This window comes from Cupressus sempervirens, chromosome 1 (assembly GCF_028749045.1).
Source record: "Cupressus sempervirens isolate cs-2001-9-10 chromosome 1, ASM2874904v1, whole genome shotgun sequence".
NCBI lineage: Eukaryota > Viridiplantae > Streptophyta > Pinopsida > Cupressales > Cupressaceae > Cupressus > Cupressus sempervirens.
This window is the reverse complement of record NC_143118.1, coordinates 199622966-199643929: the sequence shown is the minus strand read 5'-3', so window position 1 is coordinate 199643929 and position 20964 is coordinate 199622966. Positions and strand designations below refer to the sequence as shown.

The 20964-nt window shown below is 33.3% G+C and overlaps 1 protein-coding gene across 1 annotated transcript in view; it reads right to left on the bottom strand.

Annotated features, from left to right (window-relative positions):
- Positions 1-13907: 13907 nt before the first annotated feature.
- Positions 13908-20964, bottom strand: part of LOC149576812 (calcineurin B-like protein 1) — a 155074-nt gene continuing 148017 nt past the window's right edge. The window contains exons 8-10 of the mRNA XM_089820144.1: positions 15727-15807; positions 15482-15594; positions 13908-14516 (exon numbers count right to left, since the gene is read on the bottom strand). Coding sequence (XP_089676270.1) covers positions 14453-14516; positions 15482-15594; positions 15727-15807 — 258 coding nt within the window. The 3' untranslated portion in view covers positions 13908-14452. The remainder of the gene's footprint in view (positions 14517-15481; positions 15595-15726; positions 15808-20964) is intronic.

Below are 20964 nucleotides of genomic sequence, written 5' to 3'. Positions count from 1 at the left end.
ACGTGGTACTTACTTCATGTCTCTCCAAAGGTTGTTTAAGTGCATTATCTTCTTAAATTTAAGCAAGTGATGTATCCCTATGCATTGTCTATTTGCTGAAAAATGTAAATTGAAATTTTTTCTCTATACTATAGAGAAGCAACTACTACAAACAAGCCTCAAAAAAAGGTGGGAACCAATAATAAGCAGCAACTAATTTTTGACAAAATGATATATGACTCCATAAATTTATTCCCCTCCTTTTTATTTACTTCTATTCATTTCCCAAAATTTACTCCAACAATGATTATTAATAATTTTATTTTAAAAGGGCATGAGCTCATAACAAAATGGTCATTGCAAGTCATTGTAGAAGGGAGGTGATAGGATCAAATAGCGAGGTCCTTACATGCATAATGGAGGACTGATTTTGCATGATGCAAGCTTTGACAGGGGTGGTGACGAGTGTTGACATTGAATGGAGTGTATGCAATGACTAATAGACCTACTATAAGATGATGATGCTAGTCTCTAGGAGTGTAGTGATCGAGGGAGGCATATTGGACGACACCGCAAGACAACTTTGGAGAGAGTGCAAGGGGTATCCAAAGTAGTGAATGAGAAAAAGGGTGTATATGAATGCCACCAAAAGAGTTGGTGGTTGGAACTAGCCTTGCAATGGGTGATGTGAAAGATAGGAGGATGAGTGGGGTGTGTGCACAGAGGCATGGTTGTCACGAATGTTGACATTGAACAAAGTGTATGTGATGTTTGATAGATCTGATGAAGGATGGTTATGTTGGTGACCTAGAGTGCGGTGATTGACGGAAGCAAATTGGTTATGTTGCAAGGGGATAGCTTTGGAGAAAGTGTAGGGGGTATGCGAAGTGAGGACGAAGGGTGTATAGTGGTGCCACCAGTTAAGATGGTGGTTGGAGGTAGCCTTGCGATGGGTAATGTGGAGTGATGTGAAGGATAGCAAGATGAGTGGGGTGTGGGCACATAGACATAGTAGTGGTGTGGAAAAACATAGAGGAGTGGATGTCAATGGATAGAAGATAGGTTGACGTGGAGAGTGGAGGCTTGGAGGTAGACACATGGAGTAAAGGGACATGGAGATTAGAGGTGAATGGCACAAGGGGCATAGAAGATGTGAAAGTCAAAATGAATTGCTGATGATAGGAAGGCTTGGTGGCGGATTAATAAAAAGTGTTGATCCCCTCCAGAATATTGACATTGATGGATGAGCAAATACCATATTGGTGTTTAGCTCAAATTGGCGATCTAATTGATGCAATATCACAATAATGGGGTCCTCAACTAGTTCATAGCTCCAATCAAAAGCAGTATCAATTACAGAGAAAAAAAAATTAAAATTAAAAATTATGATAGTTGTTTAAAACCATAAGTAGCAAAATTATATATTTGTAGGTCACCAGATACTAGAATTGTTTTCTAAAAATTGAACAGACCCAAAATAAGCTAAACATCTAAAACAATTTCATGGAAACCTGCTTTTACTCTCTAAACATGTTGCATTTTGTGAATTTAGACAAACCTCACAATAAAACTAACAAGCCATATTCTTGCATATATTTTACTTCTCTAACAAATCATTTGTTTTAGTTTGGTTTATTTTTAATAGTGAAGCGAGGATAGTCTTCATATCGGTAACTTTTTATTAAATAGAGTAAAGCAAATAAGAAAACCTTAATTGTCATTTTATTTGAACCTTAACATTACAAGAAAATTTTAATTGTCACTTTCTTTCAATTGAAATATTACTCAAAATTCTTACCCCTTGTTTTGTTTCAACCAAAATATTACAAGAAAACCTTCATTATCTATTTTCATCAGTCGCAAATATTCTATTATAAAATGAAATTGTGCATGTATTAATGCTTGTTTATTTTGGAAGAAAATGTTGATTTATTAGGATTGTTGCAAATGTACTAAACCCTGTCATAATATTTGGTATGTGTTTTCAAAATGGAAGCAACCTCTTATATATATAATGACAATAAGTCATGAAGAGACATGTCACTTCATGGGATATGTCTATTCATTAAGCTTGTGTGTGTCTGTGTAAACAATAAATATTTATCTCATAAATGATAAGCACGCGCGCGCGCACACACATTATATCTCATATATAATTATATATAGTTTTATCCGATTGAGGCTACTAAACATCAAAACTCCCTCTTAGCTAGGGAGGATAAGCACAAGATAGAGTTTACACCATTGATAATATTAGAAATGACAAATTTTAAAGGATATCTTTGATCAGAAGATATCCGCCATTTGTATATCACATTTAATATCAAGAGTATTGGTCTTCCAAAATATCAACACAATGTGATATTCACCAAGTACTCAAATAAGGTTTGATATCAGATCTGCTATCATGAGCATTGGTCTCCTAGAATATCAATGATATTCATCAAATACTCTTTGAGTAATGGCCTTCTAGAATGTTGAGATGTGGGATATTCACCAAGTACTATGCGTAATGGCCTTTATAGAATATCAAGTTGCATGATATTCACCAAGTACTATATGAATAATAGCCTTCCAAAATATCAAGTCATGTGATATTCACCAAGTACTCTATGTAACAACCTTCCAAAATATCAATTTGCATAACATTCACCATGTACTCAAAAAATATCTATAAGTATGTGCACATGCATTCTCATATTGCTTACCTAAACATCCACCATGCAAAGTATAATCTATCATGATTTGCATAGACATCATAAGATATCCATTATAATAGAAAATTAAGTTTTTGTAAGATTGTCACCTTTCAATAACTTCTACAAATATGGGTGACATCATTTGGAAGTCATCACTTCCTCATAATCTACACAAGGGATAGGCCTATTAAAATCACATAGCCATGATGTATATTCATGAATAACAATCATCTTGATTGTTACAATTTATTGATCACTGGAGAATTCATCACAACATGGTTTACTCCCTCTAAATAAATCATCTAAGCTCCTTAACAAAAGTTTATTTTGATGAAGTGTCTTACTCCCTCTGAATTTGATATGATCAAGATCTTCAAAGATAAATTGAAACATATCCTTTATCCATTCCTTCAAATGAATGTATCAAACTCCCTTTGAAGATCAATCTTCTAAGCTCCTTTACCTTTGAAGAACCATTAGACTACCTCTAAATCTAATATCAATCCTCCTTTTCCTAAAAGAACATTCTTTGAGGAAAAGATCAAGGCACATAGTTCTTATAGTGCATATAGAAATACAAATAAGAGAGACTAGAAAGAGTATATAAATGTAATATCTAAGGATAATAAATAGTTATCTGTACATCAACATTCTCGACTCTCCTTGTCATCATTGACATGTTCATCTTATGACTTTATCTAAATTACTGATGTCACTATATTATTAGCAGTACGTTATTCCAATTCTCCTCCATGTATCACGATACTAATTCTCCTTCTTATACTTGGGTACAGACTATTCATTCATTTAAATATCATTTATTCGAATGGACCCTATTGGCAGCTTTGATGAGGCAACTTATTATATTGTGAGTTTTCTTCCATTTGTTTGGTTCGGTCACCTCTTATATATTCACTCAACTTTACTTTGAATTCGTCCTTCATAATTTCTTTGTTTTCTATTATATGAAGCTATTCGTAATATATCCATCAAGCATGATAGAGTTGGTACTATAATATCAACATTGATATTGTATAATGTTTCCAATTAAATAGTCTCTTGGATTAATCATTTTCCTATGATCTCTAAGTTCCACGAAAAAACTATTATGCCTCTACCACTGAAGATTACTCACAACAATCTTCACTTAGATTTTGGTGTGCTTATTCATGACATCTAAGTTTCTACTCTTTTGGGATTTTGTCTCTCATTTATCTATAAGTTTTTTATCCTCCTTCAAATACTCTAATGGTAATTCAAACTTATCTAAGAGACTAGTCTATGCGTAATGAAGACCGCAATCCGTAGGATTATTTAAAGTGGCATATTTGAAGTAAACCCTTAAAATCCATCATCAATCGTTGCAGTAACTCAACCTCTCAAACAATCAATTCAGTGGTCAAATTCTACAGACATTGGGCTCACTTATTACTCTTACGGACTTGGATCACTATGTCAACAATTTATCTAGCCCCATACCAAGTTACCTTGGCAACATGGAAATACTGCTCTATCTGAATCTTTCTTATAACCATCTGTCTTATAACATTGTTCAGAAGCCGGTCAGCCAGCAGTGTCATAGGGAATTTTGATCTGCGCATCTCAAAATGCTTGAAATCATCGGTTCAATCTTCCAGTGTTCTCTCCAACTGATCCACGTTCCTTATTTTTGTGGGATTGTTTTCTTTCAGAGCTCTTGTTCTAACAGTCATGGTGTACTTACATGTTCAAAGGAAAAAAAAAAGAGCAAGGATGAGAACACAAGATAGAGGAATTTGTTCCATAAGGAAGAAATTTCTACCCTTCCTATATTGCACAAATTATGGACATTGATGTTGGTGCATCTCGCAATAATTGTTTGCCTTATATTTGGTGTTCATACTACGTCACCAGTGTTCCAACTACTTATTTGACGGCGTAGAATTTTTCAAACTTTCATTTGTCGCAAGTTTTCAAGGACCTCGATGCACAACCTTGTTTTTATGTTTTTATGCCCATTATTTTCTTTGATTTGATTCAATTGCATGGTCAATGTGTTCAAAATTGTGCAAATTTGACAAATCTAAGGACTGAACAAGGCTCGGGTTGGAGCAGAGGGTTGCGCTCAAATTGAATAGAGACATGATGCGAACACCTTGATCATAAGATGATCACACTCTCATTTAAATCTCTATATGCTCGGGATTATTCTACGACATGCCTATGGTATTTACAAGATAAAACTGTTATATTGATCTGAAAATTCACTAGTGACAACCTAAGATTGGTTTTGCTATCCATTGATTCTCTCTTCTAGAGTTCAATGGTTGCCCAAATTCCAAATCTTAGAATCTCATCTTCCGTCGATCAAAGGCCACCAATAATTCCTTCAACCCACCTTCAGATCTCCAACCCCCCAAAAATATGTTTCTATAAGATGCAAAGAGAATCGATCCAAACAAATTATTATTATTGTGTTTGTAGGACATTGATTTGAAAAGTATTATCATTCTTGTCATTATTACACATTTGTAGAAGTTATTGATCTTCAAAAACTCCATCCACCTTAAACATAAGATTTATTAATATATTGCAAATACGGAGGATGCTACTAGCTCAACAATGATTGATCAATACAACTTTCATTCCAATCTTCTTTGCAGTCTTGCAAGCGTGATAGGAAACCTACTCTAATACCATGTTGATTTAGTAGGATCGATGCAAATGTACTAAAAAAAGTCATAATATTTGGTATGTGTTTTCCAAATGTCGGCTACCTCTTATATATATAATGAGAATAAGTCATGAAGAGACATGTCCCATCTATTCATTAACTATATAATTAATATAATAAAACATTATATATATATATATATATATATATATATATATATATATATATATATATATATATATATATATATATATATATATATATATATATATATATAAAAACTAATATCTCATATATGATGAACACATATATAAATTATATTTCATATATAATGATATATAGTTTTATCCGACTGAAGCTACCAAACATCAACAAAAAAAAAAAGTGATAGAATATATGGCTTCAATAACCGAATGCTTTTAAATTAATAATTAATTCAACAATATTTTGAATGTCATCTTAACACCATAAAATGGTCTTCAATTGAGGCCTGTTAAGCTTTTATAAGCAATTACAAGATGCTATAACTAGAAGTTCTATTACAGTGACTGGATGAAAATTTGGTAACATGAAACTTGAAAGTATCAATCTTAGCACGGTGACTGAATTTCCAGCCATGAATTAGAACTCTAATATAATCACACCAATCTATCATTTATTCTAGATATGTAACAACTATAGTATGTGGAAGATAAATAATCTCCCATATCACATTCATAAATTATCTGCATGACAGAGCTTAGGGGGCGCAGTGTGAGATGTATATGGTTCTTCATCTTTTGATGCTTCTCCAGCTCTCACCAAGAATAACAGTTGGGAAGATTGGTTGAATAAGAACCAGAGAGACCCACCCTTTTTCGGAATGACATTACCAGGGATTTAATTATACAGTACATGCAGCTATTGTCGTGAACCCTGCAGAGATGTTCATGCTGGATTCTAGGAAATGGGTTTATAGTATCCCATAGATTAATCACCTATCATGTCACCCTCATACATTATCTGCTCGGATTTAGGAAATTGTGGCATGTGACAGCATTTAGGATTACTATTCTCCCTTAACTAGGTTGCAGACGAGAATCATGCACAATTCCAAAAATATTCATCGATGATAGATGAGGTTAAAATCAACGTTTTCTTCTTATTTCCACGTAGGCACTATTATAACATTCAACTATAAAAACCCAATAGTCTCCATTCCTCAAAATAAATTAAAATACGCTTTCATGTCATTCACAACTTGTTATTACGCCGAGAGGCGTTCTATACAATGGCAGCACAAATGTCCAGCACGGGAATATGCCAAGATTCTTGTCAATAAAAAAGAATTGGGAGTAGTTACAAACTTCCAAATTAAATATTAAAAAAGAATTCTCGAAATAATAGCTGGCCGAAATAATAGGGAGCCAAATGGAAGCCGAAATAATAGATGGCCAACATAAAAGACAATAAAAAATATTTCCGAAATAATAGCTGGCAAAGAAGATGCCAAATGGAACTCGAAATAATAGGGTCCGAAAAAATAGGCTCTTATAAATTATAATAAATTACATATTTCTTTTTTAAAATATAAAATAAAAATACGAAATTAATTTTTTTTAAAGTGAAATTTATTTTTTGTTTATATTAAGTTTTATTTTGCATTTTGATTACTATCCGCATTAAGAATTGTAGTTACACTATTTACATTTAGTTGTAAGTTATTTTTAAAATTAGATTTCTTAGCTTTTACATCGTTGTATTCAAATTTACATTTGCATGTTTCATGCATAATTTATATATAGTTGCATGTTATATATTTAGATATAACATTAAACTCCTCGTTTCATTAAACTCCGAGAGGCGTTCTATACAATGGCAGCACAAATGCCCAGCACGGGAATATGCCAAGATTCCTTGTCAATAAAAAAGAATTGGGAGCAGTTACAAACTTCCAAATTAAATATTAAAAAAAAATTCTCGAAATAATAGCCGGCCGAAATAATAGGAAGCCAAATGGAGGCCAAAATAATAGGCTCGAAAAAGTAGGGCCCGGAAAAGTAGGACCCGAAAAAATAGGGGTGACATAATTTCAATATGATTTTTTTTTTTGTTAAATATAATTTTGCATGCACATTCATGCTTTTTTTTTTGCGGGGAGTGGGATAATTTGAAACAAATTTGTGGAATGTGAAGAGACGTCTGTTGGGGGATATGAGGAGCCTCTCAGAAGTTATAAAACCAAGGCTCCTCATTTCATTTTCATTTTATGTTTTTGCAGGAAAGAAGAGGTGGAGGTTATTGGAGGATTAGATTGGAGTTTTTGAATAGGAGTAAATTGAAGTTTTGGAGTAACATTTTTGCAGGTGAGATTTCTATTTTTTATTTACATTTTCATTTAGATTTAGATGTAGAAGTAAATTGAAATTCAAAATTAGTTATAATATTCTACTTTGATTTATATTTCAATTTTAATTAATTTCATTTAGATTTAGAATTCTGTTCATCTGACCAAAATTGAGGCCACTGGAGGACCTGTGCAGAGTTTTTCGTGGAGATAAGCATGTGGGTACTGAATCAAGGCACATTAGGCCTCTTGGAGATGTAATTGCGGTGACTTCCATGGCTTTTTGAATCGAATAGGGCAATCTAAACAATCTCAGATCTGAAATTCTTTTTTTCCTTTTTAGTCGAAGACAAAACAAAGATTGCTTGCAAGAAATTTTGCAGAGTTTAAGATTTGATTGCTTATGGCCGACTATTCTTGGTAACTGATATTCTATTGTATATTCCCGTGCCCAGCACGGAAAGTTTTAATCTATACAATTTATTTTGTGCATTTAGTGCACAAACTAAAGAATGCATATGCAATCAATTTTTTTATCAATCTTTATGATAGCTTTTTTTTTAAAATAGTAAATAGAAATTATTCTTTTATGTATGTAGAAAAAAATTAGAAAGATTTTATGTATGTAAAAAATTAAAAGAATTCTATATACATCTAGATTTATTAAAAAGAATTCTATTTATATCTAGATATTTTGATTGAAACAACCATAATGTAAAAACAAAATATAAAATAGAAATGTTAATATATGTATGTAGAAAAAATTAGAAAGATTGCATGCATCTAAAAAAATTCTATTTACATCTAGATTTTTTTAGAATGGAAAAAAATGGATAATAGAAATATCAGTTGCATGTTTGTAGAAATAAATTAGAAAACCATGTATCTAGAAATTAAAAAGATTCTATATGTGTCTAATTTTTATATTTTACTTTATTCTAAACTAATTATTGATGGATATATATTTTAAAAATATTTATGTAGTTTAAAGTTTAGATTTTAATTAATTTGTATGCAAATAGGAAAAAGAATAAATATTTTATCTATATGTAGATTAATTTCTATTTTTAAAATTTACAAGTAAATGAGTACTTTATTCATTTAAAGTAAACAAGTTTTTAAGTAATATATTTTTATTTTAGAAATATATTAATCATAATGTTCATTTATTATTACTTATTTAATATACTTACTCTCAAATCTAAGACAATAGAAATGATATTTTATTAACTTTGAAATAGGGAAGTGTTAAGCAAGTTCGTTTACAAAAATACCAAAAATATATTTGGTCTTTGATCAAATTGGAGTTAATATTAGAAATATAAATATGATCATTAACAATTAAGCTAAATTCAATTCAAAACAATAATATTATTTAAATTTAAATAAAATAAGCCATGTTTACTTTGAAACATCAAACAACTAATTAACTAATACAATAATTAAAATAAATGAATCTATTATGACATAGAAAAATATTTTCGAAGTATAATTTCTTTGTTTTTGAATCAATATGAGTTTTTTTTTCTACTTGAAAAGATAAACCATCGTAATTGTCATCCTTAGTTAACCCTAACAACAACCCCTACCTTAGCCCTAGCCCCAACAATGATGTACAATATAACTATAATCCAACATTAAACTATAATTATAGCACTAAAACATATCCCTATTGATATAACGAAAATCTCTGTCCAAACCATAATCTAAACCAAAAACCTACACACTAATATTGGTTATAGTCCTAACCCTAAAATCTAACCCTTAACCATAATGTAAAAAAAAATTCCAAAATATTGATCAAAATCTACCTATATGGATAACCATGATATTAAACTCTAAATCCAGTCCCAAGGTCCTAATCATGGTGTAAACCTATAACCGAACTCTTAAAAAATTTACTAATCCCTGATCCTAATCACATTCCCAACTTTAAACTTGAACCATAAACCATAGTTGTAACCATAATCATAAACTTAAACAAAACCCTAACCCTAAAGGTACAATCATAAAATTAATCATAGCTTAGACCCTAATCCTAGCACAAACCACAATCATGACCAAATATAAATCTTCACCTTACCCGTAATCATAATTTCAATGTTAACCCTAACATTAGTTTCAATCCTACCATTATATGAACCCTAATATAGACTTCACCTTGATCCTCACCCTAATCTTAAGTCTAATTAAACCCTGACTAAAACCTAATCTAAATGATATATCTAACTATAATCCCAACTGTAATTATCATACAACCCAATGCTAACCCTCATGTATATTTAATCCCTAATCTTAACTCTAAATATTCTATAAACTCTAGAATTGACCTTGATTCTAACCATAACCATAAAATCTAAATTGTAACCATAGCACGAAAGGTGGGGACCCCCGCTACATGGCACAATTCTGGGTCTTGGAGCCTTGCGAAAGCACTACAGAGTGAGGAAATGTCATAAAGGTGACATGTAGTAGCATGATGCAATTTTGGGCTTTAGAGCATTGCAGAAACAATGTAGCTTAAGGAGGCGCTAGAATGGAGACTCATGGAAAGAAGAGGAAAGACATTCATGTCGCTGGCAAAAAACTATGAAAAGAGATAACATGATGTCTTAACCTCCCACAAAAAATGCAAGGTTGATCCCAAGGGGGAATTTGGTTTCCCCAAAAATGAATGATGGTCATCGATGAAGGTCTTCCTCTTGAAATAGACGGCATAGATGCATCGTGAATCCTCACCAATGAAGGATTAAGTCGCAACCATCGATGTAGATTCTCCCCTCAAAAAGGATGACTGAGATGCAACGAGGAAACTCCTCCCAATGAAGGATTAAGTCACATTCGTCGATCAAGATTGGCTTTATTTCCAATGGATGACTAAGATGTAGTGAAGAGATTCCTCCCAACAAACGAAGCAGATAGCACAAAAGGTGTGAACCCCCTCCATGTGGCACAATTTTGGGTCTTAAAGACTCATGAAAGCATTGTGGAGTGAGGAAATGTTGGAAAGGCAATGCGTGGTAGCATGATGCAATTTTGGGCTTCAGAGAATTGAAGAAACAATGTAGCATGACGATGCATCAGAATGGAGATGCATGGCAGCATCTTGTGCAATTCTAGGCTTTAGAGTGTTTCAAAGACACTAGCATATAAAGAAACGTTAGAATGGGAATGCATGGCAACATCTTGCACTTTTGGGAAGATGGGAAGATAGCTCGCGAAGAAATAAGAATTATCGAATCTCGCAGCATGAATCAACCCGACCAAGAAAAAATGATCCAGCGTGGTCAATGAAGAAATCGAGCCAACACAAAATGTTAGCCGCCAACTTTAGTGATGTTAACCCTCTGCAAAGAACCTATCCCATTTAAGGTCTCTCAGATCAGACATCAGTGATGGGTTGAATAGGGGGAAAAAATAGCACACAATGCCCTCCTAAATGAAATTCTAAATGTAACACTAATAACCACAGTCCTACTTCTTTCCCTAACCTTATCCATAAGCGTGGGAATATACATATTATTATATAGGGCACCTTATATAATAATAAATATAATCTAAAATCCCAACCCTTACTCCCCTCCTAACTATAACTGTGACCATAAGAAAACTTCTAAATATAACCCTTCCTCTAACTCTAACCCTAATCCTAACCCTAACTATAATTGTAACCCTATCCCTACCACTAACCGTAACCCTGAATCTAACTCTACCATAATTGGACTTTAACCCTAACTATAACTATAACCCTAAACCTAACTCTAACCTTAACCGTAACCCAAAACCTAACCCTAATCGTAGCTAGGATTCTAATACTTTGTCTACCCCTAACTCAAACTATAGCCCTAACTATACCTCAAACTCTAACCGTAACTCATATTCTAACCCTAAACCTAACCCTAACCTTGACCCTAACCCTAACCCTAAGCCTAAGCCTAACCCTTTGTCTACCCCTATCTCTAACCCTAACCCTAACCCTAACCCTACCCCTAACTCTAACCCTAAATCTAACTCTTTCTGTAAATCTAACTCTACCATAATTAGACTCTAACCCTAACCCTAACTTTAATCTTGACTGAAACCCTAACCCTAACCCTAACTCTAACGTTAACCCTGACTTAATCCCCTTACCCTAACCTTAACATTGATATAACTCTCTCTATATATAACCCTAACTCTAAATATAAACCTAACCCTAACCCTAACCCTAAATCTAACTCTAACTCTAACTGTAAGCATAACCCTACCCCTACCCATAACTCTAATTGTAAATCTAATTCTACCATAATTGGATTTTAATTTTAACCCTAACCCTAACTCTAACCCTAACCTTGACTCAAAACTCTAACCCTAACCCTAACTCTAACATTAACCCAACTGTAAAATTAACTCTATTGGTAACTCAAACCCTAAAAGTAGCCCTAATTCTAACCCTAACTCTAACTCTAGCTCTAGCTCTAACCCTAACTCTAACCATAAGTCAAACTCAAACACTAAACCTAACCCTAATCCTAACCAAAATTATAATGCTTTGTCTACCCCTAACTCAAACTATAACCCTAACCCTAACTCAAACTCTAACCCTAACTCATACTCTAACCCTAAACCTGACCCTAGCCCTAACCCTAACCTAGAACCTTACCCTAACCCTAACCCTAACCCTATCTATAACCCTAATCCTAACCCTAACTCTAATCCTAATCTTAACCCTAATTCTAATCCTAACACTAACCTTAATCCTACCCCTAACTCTAACCATAAATCTAACTCTACCATAATTAGAATCTAACCCTAACCCTAACCTTAACCCTAGCTCAAACCCTTACCCTAACTTTGTCCCTAACCATATATCTACGTATGACTATAACATTTTACATTACAATATCCCAAAAATAAAATATATATTTTTATCTAAATTAAACTCCTTATATTAAATTTAAAATAATATTTGACTCAAACCTTAACCGTAACCCTAACCTTAACCATGAGCATTACTCTAACCCTAACCTTAACCATAAACATAACTCTACACCTAACTCTAACCCTAATTCTAACTCTACCATAATTGGACTCTAATCCTATCCCTAACCCTAACTATAAGCATAACTCTAACCCTAGCCTTAACCATGAGCATAACTCTAACGTTAGCCTTACTATAACCCTAACACTAACCCTAATCATAAACATAACCATAACTCTAACCCTAACCTTAACCATGACCATAACATTAACCCTAACGTTAACCATAAACATAACTCTAATCTAAACCATAACCATAACTCTAACAATAACCATAACCATAACTCTATCCCTAACCTTAACCATAGCTCAAACCCTAACCCTAACTCCAACCCTAACTCTAATGCTAACCCTAACCCTAATTCTATCCTTAAGATTAACATTAACTATAATGGTAACTTTGTCCCTAACCATATATCTATGTATGACTATAACATTTTACATTACAATATCCCAAAAATAAAAAAAATATTTTTAATCTATATTAAACTCCTTATATTAAATTTTTAAAAATATTTTGAAGCATAATTTTATACTAACTTCATACAACTCTAATTAAAAATTAATTAACAATTTTATAGTAACCTTATCAAAATAAAAAATAAAAAGTAAATATTTTTTCTATTGCGCCGCGAGTGCCACTAGCTATATATACCTCTATATATATTACGCCGAGAGTAATCGTTCTCGAGGCGCCTATTTTTATTTTCATTAATCCCAACTTCGATTAAAATAACTTTGGGATTAAATAAAAATAGGCGCCTCGAGAACGATTACTCTCGGCGTAATATATATAGAGGTATATATAGCTAGTAGTAAAGTTTTGATTTGCTTTAATAAAATGAATGTATACAGCATCCAATAAAGGATAAAAATATTGCATTAAAAAAAGTCAATAATCTTGTCAATGGAATTTATTTGGTACAAATTTGTAGTACAAGATGAACATATTTGAAGATGATGTGATTTTCATTATATTTCAGTGCTCTGCTTCTACTCTGAATTAAAATCCATGTACATTGAATATACATAAATTCAATGTTCTTGCTGCAGGTCGCCATCTGTTCTCACCCAAAGCCACCCAAATATAGTTCTCAGCTAAAACTGCACTCTTTCTCTTCATTCCCATCACCATCATCTTTCAAATATTTAGCATTAGTATTCTCCCTTACATAAGTTGCAGATGAGAATTATGCACAATTGCAAAAATATTCATCAATGATATATGAGGTTAAAATCAAAGTTTTCTTCTTATTTCCATGTAGGCACTATTGTAACATTCAACTATAAGAATCCAATAGCCTCCCTTCATTCCCCAAAACAAATAAGCTTCCATGTCTCACAACTTGTTATAGTAAAGGTTTAATTTGCCTTTATAAAATGAATATATACAGCATCCAATAAAGGTGAAAAATATTGTATTAAAAAAAGTCAGTAATCTTGTCAATGGAGTTTATTTGCTACAATTTCATAGTACACAATGTACATATTTGAAGATGATGTGATTTTCATTATACGTCAGTGCTCTGCTTCAACACTGAATTAAAATCCATGTACCTTGCTGCAGGTAGTGATCTGTTCTCTCCCAAAGCCACTCTAGTATAGTTCTCAGCTAAAACTGCACCCTTTCTCTTCATTTCTGTTAGCATCATCTTTCAAATATTCAAGCATTTCCTTTCTTTGAGTAGCAAGAAAATTGGATAAATAAATCAATGGACAGACATCTTGAAAAGAATTCTTTTGTTCCAAAAGGTTTCATCAGCAGTCAGTGGAGACTCAGTTTGCTACGTCATCCACTTCAGTGTTGAAGATAAAACTTGGAAATGCTGTAGTAATATTCCTGCGAATATTTAAGTTCAGCTGATAAATCAGAGCTTAAGTTGTGAATGCAATTGACCTGTGCTGAAGTACTAGGGCTCTTAAAGATATTATATTCCTACAGTACAAACCTCACATCTAGACTGATATATATTTATAGTAATACCCAAGATGTACACAAGCAAGGAAATGAAATCAATTACTTGTAGAAAAATCTATCAAAAATTAAAAACTAATTTTCAGCTTGCTTCTGACTATTTTCAACTTGGGGGCAAGGGATTCCTAGTTAATATCGATGTTACAATCTTACATAAAGCCTTTTTACAGAATTTCCCTGCACTTTCAGCTTGAAAAAACTAAGAAAGTTTGTTGAGAACAGGAAATGACCCACTTAATCATAGCTTTTTGATATAGCCATGAAGCACCAAGAAGATATACAACTGCACTACTAATATATGCAACACAATAGATTATTACAATTTCCGTGTTGTTTAGAACATAGTTATTCACAAGCAAAGAAATTGGTATTCACTCCTTGAAGAAAAGTACTTTAAAAATGAAGCTTAAAAGATTTCTGCAAAACTAACAATCCTTGAAACCATAACTAATCAATGAAGCTGCAAACTTAACTTGTAAAAATCAACTGCATGGAATCAAACACAACATAGCTTATTTACAGTAGATCAAGCAAAAAATAATTGGCATGTACTACTTGAAAAAGTAATCTAAAATGAAGTTGATTTCATACCAAAAGAACATTTAAAAGATCTCAGCAAAACTTTTAACTAACAACCCTTCAGATCATAACTCAACAATGAAGCTGCAGAAATAACTTGTTAAAATCAAATGTACCTAAAGGCAAATAGGTGCAAAGTTACTCTCATAGTGCACACTACCTTCTTGATGCATCAAGAGGATTTGTGGACCCTCAAATGTAAAATAGTCAGAAACTGAGAGGGTTATATTCTGTTCAGAAATAATGCTTACCTTAAATATGGAAGAGTCATAATCTTTAACAGATAAGGGTACTGTACAACAAACTCTTTCCATTCCTCTCTATCAATTTTATCATCATGACGAAAATCTGCATCTGAAAATGTCTATGAGCCAATCCAGCAAAAAATCAGTTTACAATTACATAAATTGACTGCAAACTTGGCAAGCAATCTAATAAAACTAAATGATTCTTGATTTTAAATTTTTAACCATAAAGATGAATATTGCAGTGTCACCTTATCCAGTATAGCTTCAAGGACATCATCTGTCAATATCATGTCTGATTCATTCAAAAGAGCTACTATCATCTGCTTTACCTGCTAGATTTGTCCACATTAAAGAATTTGTGAGAAGGTGAGAAGCAACAAACCAGAACAATAAAGTATGCACCTGCCCAATGATTCATTAAATTATATTTTAGTTTCAGATGGAAGAAAGAAAAGGAAAAAATGGTATTAATGTCCACATAAGTCAGTAGAGATTTCTAGGAAGAGAAACCTATAGAGTCTTCAAAGGGGAAGAACAAAAGTAAAAACATACAAAATAAAAGGGACCACCAAAACAAGTGTTCAAGAATAGATAAAAATAGCAAAGAAAGGGAATCAAGAAACCCACAAAGACCAAAACCAGCCACAGAGGAAAACTGAAGATCATCAAGTATCACTATCTAGACTACAAATGGAGATGGCGCTAGTGCCATTGTCAATCACTGTGAAGGGACCAATACGACAACTGATAATGCTTGGCAGGAATTCTTGAGGTCTAAGAGGGGTACCCCCACTAGGATCCACCTAACATTCATGGCTGAAGTAACCCCTATAGTAGTGAAAAATCTCATAATATAAGAACTCCCCTCAGATGTATCCCTTGCCTTTTGGCCCTCATCCCCTATAGAGGATGTTTTCGTCCTCATTCACTATAAGATGCTTTGAGGACATCGGGATGCTCAAAAAACCTTTACCCCTGGTCCCCTTCTTGAAAAAAATACTTGGAACATGTCAAGTACATCCCTCATTGGTCACCGGATGTCAGGGGATGACTAGCCTTCCTCAAGATGGCCAGGGGACAACAAAGTGTCCTATGACCATCCCAGGGACAGCGAGCCACCTCCTGGCCTAGTACTATCCCAAATGACTTTTTTAAAGAAAAAACATTTGTTAATTGGAAAAAAAGTGATGGGAAGGATCCCCCCACCCCTTTAAACAATATCCAAACCTGATTGAACCCTCAGAAGAACTGAAAACTAAAAAATCATCTCATTTTACCACTTTGAAACTTGTGTAGAAAAGCAGCATTGAAAACAAGTATCCAACTGTCCCAGGGATAGCTAGATGTCCCTTATTGCCCAGCACTAACCCAAATGTAGATTTAAAAAGAGAAACAGATTTTTAATGGAAGAAAACAGATGGGGAATCCCACAAGAAGCTGTACATCCATTTAAACAATATCTAAAACTAATTAAACCCTCAAAAGAACTAAAATTTAAAAAAAAATCTCATTTTAAAATTTCTGACTTGTATAGAAGAATAACATCATGAGAAGAGCAACAGAGAAAAGAGGAGAGAACAATGATGGAAACAGAGCACTAGGGCATCAAATCCACTACATTTTGAGGAAAGTTCTTCATACAAGGTTTGTTTGTTCCATTTCTTTTGCATTTTTAAAAGTTTGTTTCAAATTTTAAAACATATAGGCAGGGCTTTTCTTTCTGCTATCTGAACTTGCAGCTTTCTTGTAACTTCTAAATATAAAAAACAATGAGCAGCAGTTGTGTTGGATTTCAAGAATGCTGCAAACGTACTAAGCAGTGCCATGTATTTTTGGTTTCCAACTGCAGTCTCCCCTTATATTTATAAGAGAGTGAGAGAATAGACATGTCCCATATATATATATATATATATATATATATATATGTTATTTATCGGAATAAAGCTACAAAACATCAACACTCCCTCTTAGCTAGGGAGGATAAACACATGACCATTTATTACCTCAATGTAATGTAAGAATATTTTTTATCAAAAGATATTCAACATTTTGTTATCACATTCGATATCAAATGAGTAATGGTCTTCCAAAATATCAACATATGATATTCACGAATTACTCAAAAATGTTTGATATCGCATCTGATATCATGAGTATTGGTCTCCCAAAATATCAATGATAGTCACCAAATACTCTTTGAGTAATGGCCTTCCTAGACATCAAGTCGTATGATATTCACCAAGTACTATGTGTAATGGCCCTCCAGAACATCAAGTTGCATAACATTCACCATGTACTCAAAACATGTTATAAGGTATGTGCACACCATTCTCATAATGCTTATCATATAAACATCCACTATGCAAAGTATAATCTATTACAATCTGCATAGACATTGTAAGATGTTCATCATAATAGAAAATTAAATTAATGTAAGATCATCACCTTTCGATAACTTTTGCAAATACAAGTGACATCATTTGGAAGTCATCACTTCCTTGTGATGTACACAAGGGATAGGCTCATTAAAATCACATAGTCACGAGTTATATTCATGAATCACAGTCCTCTTGACTGCTAGAATTTATTTAACACTGGAGAATCCATCTCAACATGGTTTACTCCCTCTGAATCAATATGACTAAGATCACCAAAGGTTGACTGAATCATATCCTCTATCTGCTCCCTCTCTTTCAAGGTTGCCTCTAATGAAATGTCAGGCTCCTTCTAAATCTCAACCACCCTCTTCCTGCAATATCATTCTCGGAGGAAAAGAAGGCACATAGCTCTTATAATATGTAAATACAAATAAGAGAAATATTGTAATGAATAGATAAATGCAATACTCAAGGAAAATACTTATCTACATTTCAACATCTATGATGCAATCTTTAATACTTTGGTTCATCCTCTTGATGGTAATATCAATACTCCCTCTGAACCCCAAGTTCTTGTAAACACGTACTCTTTGAATTCTTGCAAAATCTTTGTCAAAACATCAATCTTCCACTTCCACTCCAATATCTTTCTTTTATAAATCATTTTAACTTGGTTGTTATGTCACATAGTATTATAGGTAAAATCATCATAACCTCTTTATAAAAAATAATCTCTTCCTTTTGTACTCTTAATTTCATTTTGATTTACTTCCCACCTTTTTTATTTATTTATATCTATTGTAATTACTTGGCACCTTCCATTTTTGAAGAGGCATATCTTAGATGTCTTTTCTTTTCGATATAACATTAGTCTTCATGAAACCCCTTTGTCTTTGCTAAAAGATAATTTTATATCCAAATCAATGAATTTCTCTAAGGCTTCGTACTTGTTGCTTCAGTAACTATTCAAGCAGCCCTAACATATTTTCTATTTCGTAAGTTGTGACAATGTGTTACTCCATTCATGTATTAATGAATCTTTCATAAATAAGTCCAGTAACTGACACCTATGTGTTTGCTAGAAATCACCTCGACGCCATATATCTGCCATATTTTCTGAACATCCTAGTCACTGGACTAGTCAACAATTCCCAATGTTGATAACTTTTGTAATTGTTGGGTGGATATTTTGCAACCAATAATTTTGGGTAAAAATCCAATCACAAAATAGGATGACCAGCCACAGCGTATGAGACAAAATCTCTCCTACCTTAAAGGAAAGGCTCCCCTTTCTCACTATTCCTTGGATCAACTCAAGGTAAGCAAGAAGTCAAGAGATTTTATAAAATGGGTGGTTACCAATATCCTTTCTTCTTATCTTTCAAGAAAGAATCCACTTACTCATGGAGGGAGTAATGGGCAGGGTGAATCTCTAACTACACTTCTATCAAGAGTTAGAAATAGTGATACCGATAAACCTTCACTAACTCAAAGGCTCGCTGAAAATGCACCGGTTTGGCTCTAAGTCTAGTCATACTTCTATATGAAAAATCTTTACAATTAGGGCACAATGACTCCTAAAAGTAAGAATAACTTGACTATTTTGCGAAATAAGAAAAAAGTATAAGCTATAGACAAAGCTTCTAGCTATATATTTCCACAACTGCTCCCAATCAAAGCTTCAGCTCCGATTGCTTCTTAAATCACTATGCTCTTTTATTGAACACACAATACTAACATAAATCAAGAAAATAGGCACAAATTATAGTCAAAGCTTCTAATTTGCTCTATCACAATTGCTTCCAGTCAAAGCTTCGAATCCAATTGCTTCTTTTATTCACTTTTCTCCCAAATTTGTACTACACAATCAAAGTTATGCTTGCACAAATGTGGTAGAGCTTTCTTGCATACAACGAAAAATGATTTTTACAATGAGGGAGCACTCCTTTATATAGGCATAGGATTTGAAAAAAAGATGGAGGAAGAAGTGGGAGTAACTCAACCAACTTTGACCTGGTCTAACAAGAAGAGAAATTTTAGGGTTACATGCAACTGCTCGTGCAACTTGCATTACATCTTTTAACATACATATAACTCGCATTACATGTAATTAAATTTCTTCATACCATGCATCCTCTCCAACTATAAATATGAAAGAAGAAGAAAGAAGATGGAAAAGAAGAAAACAATCCTAGGGATTGTTTTGAAGGGCCTTGTACTTTGATGATGCAATCTCGGATGATCACAGGATCGAAAATTTTTGTACTTTGTACCCCTGTATTCACCTTGATAACCATGGTGTTGCGACTTTTGATAACCTCAAACTTTGATGAATTGTTCATTGTCATGTGGAAACTTGATGTGATCCAGCTTTTCTCGCACAAGTTGTCATGAATTCGCCTTTGTAGATCAACACAAACTAGAATCTCTGACACTTTGAAAACCTTCTTGACGATATTCGGATGTAAACTTGGAATAATTTTCCATCAACACCTTTAACTCTCTTTTTTTCAAAGCAAAGTGCTTGACAGGATGGAAATGCTTTGAAACATGAAAGTGGAATGCATGGGAATGCGTGTGAATGAAGACTCTTGACTTTAACAATTGACTTGGGCTTTCAAGATGTCATTACACGGAAAATGGATTGCATGTAAATGCAACATGTAATGAGGAATGGAAAGTGAGATGGAATGCAAAGGCAGATGGTGAATGAGCTATTACATGTAAGTACGAATGGAAGATGAGGTGCAAAGCATGGAAAGATGCAAAAACATGTAATTGCTCATGAAAGCGCAAATGCATATGGAGGGGTGGAAATGGAAAATGGAAAATGGAAGAGGGATAATGAACTTTATAGTCATCTTTGGTGAAAAGGTGAAATCAAAGTACATGGAAGATGAAAACGACATATTTTCGACTTTTTCAAAAAGTGACTTTTAATCAAAATCAGACCTTTTGGATGAAATTACACGTAAGGCTTTCATGTAATCATGTCGTGCGAGTGGATGCAAAAAGTGAGATGAGTGAAAATGGAAGCGGAAAATGGGATTACATGCATGTGCGGATGGTGAATGAAATGGAAAACATGTAATCGCATTTGTCAGATGA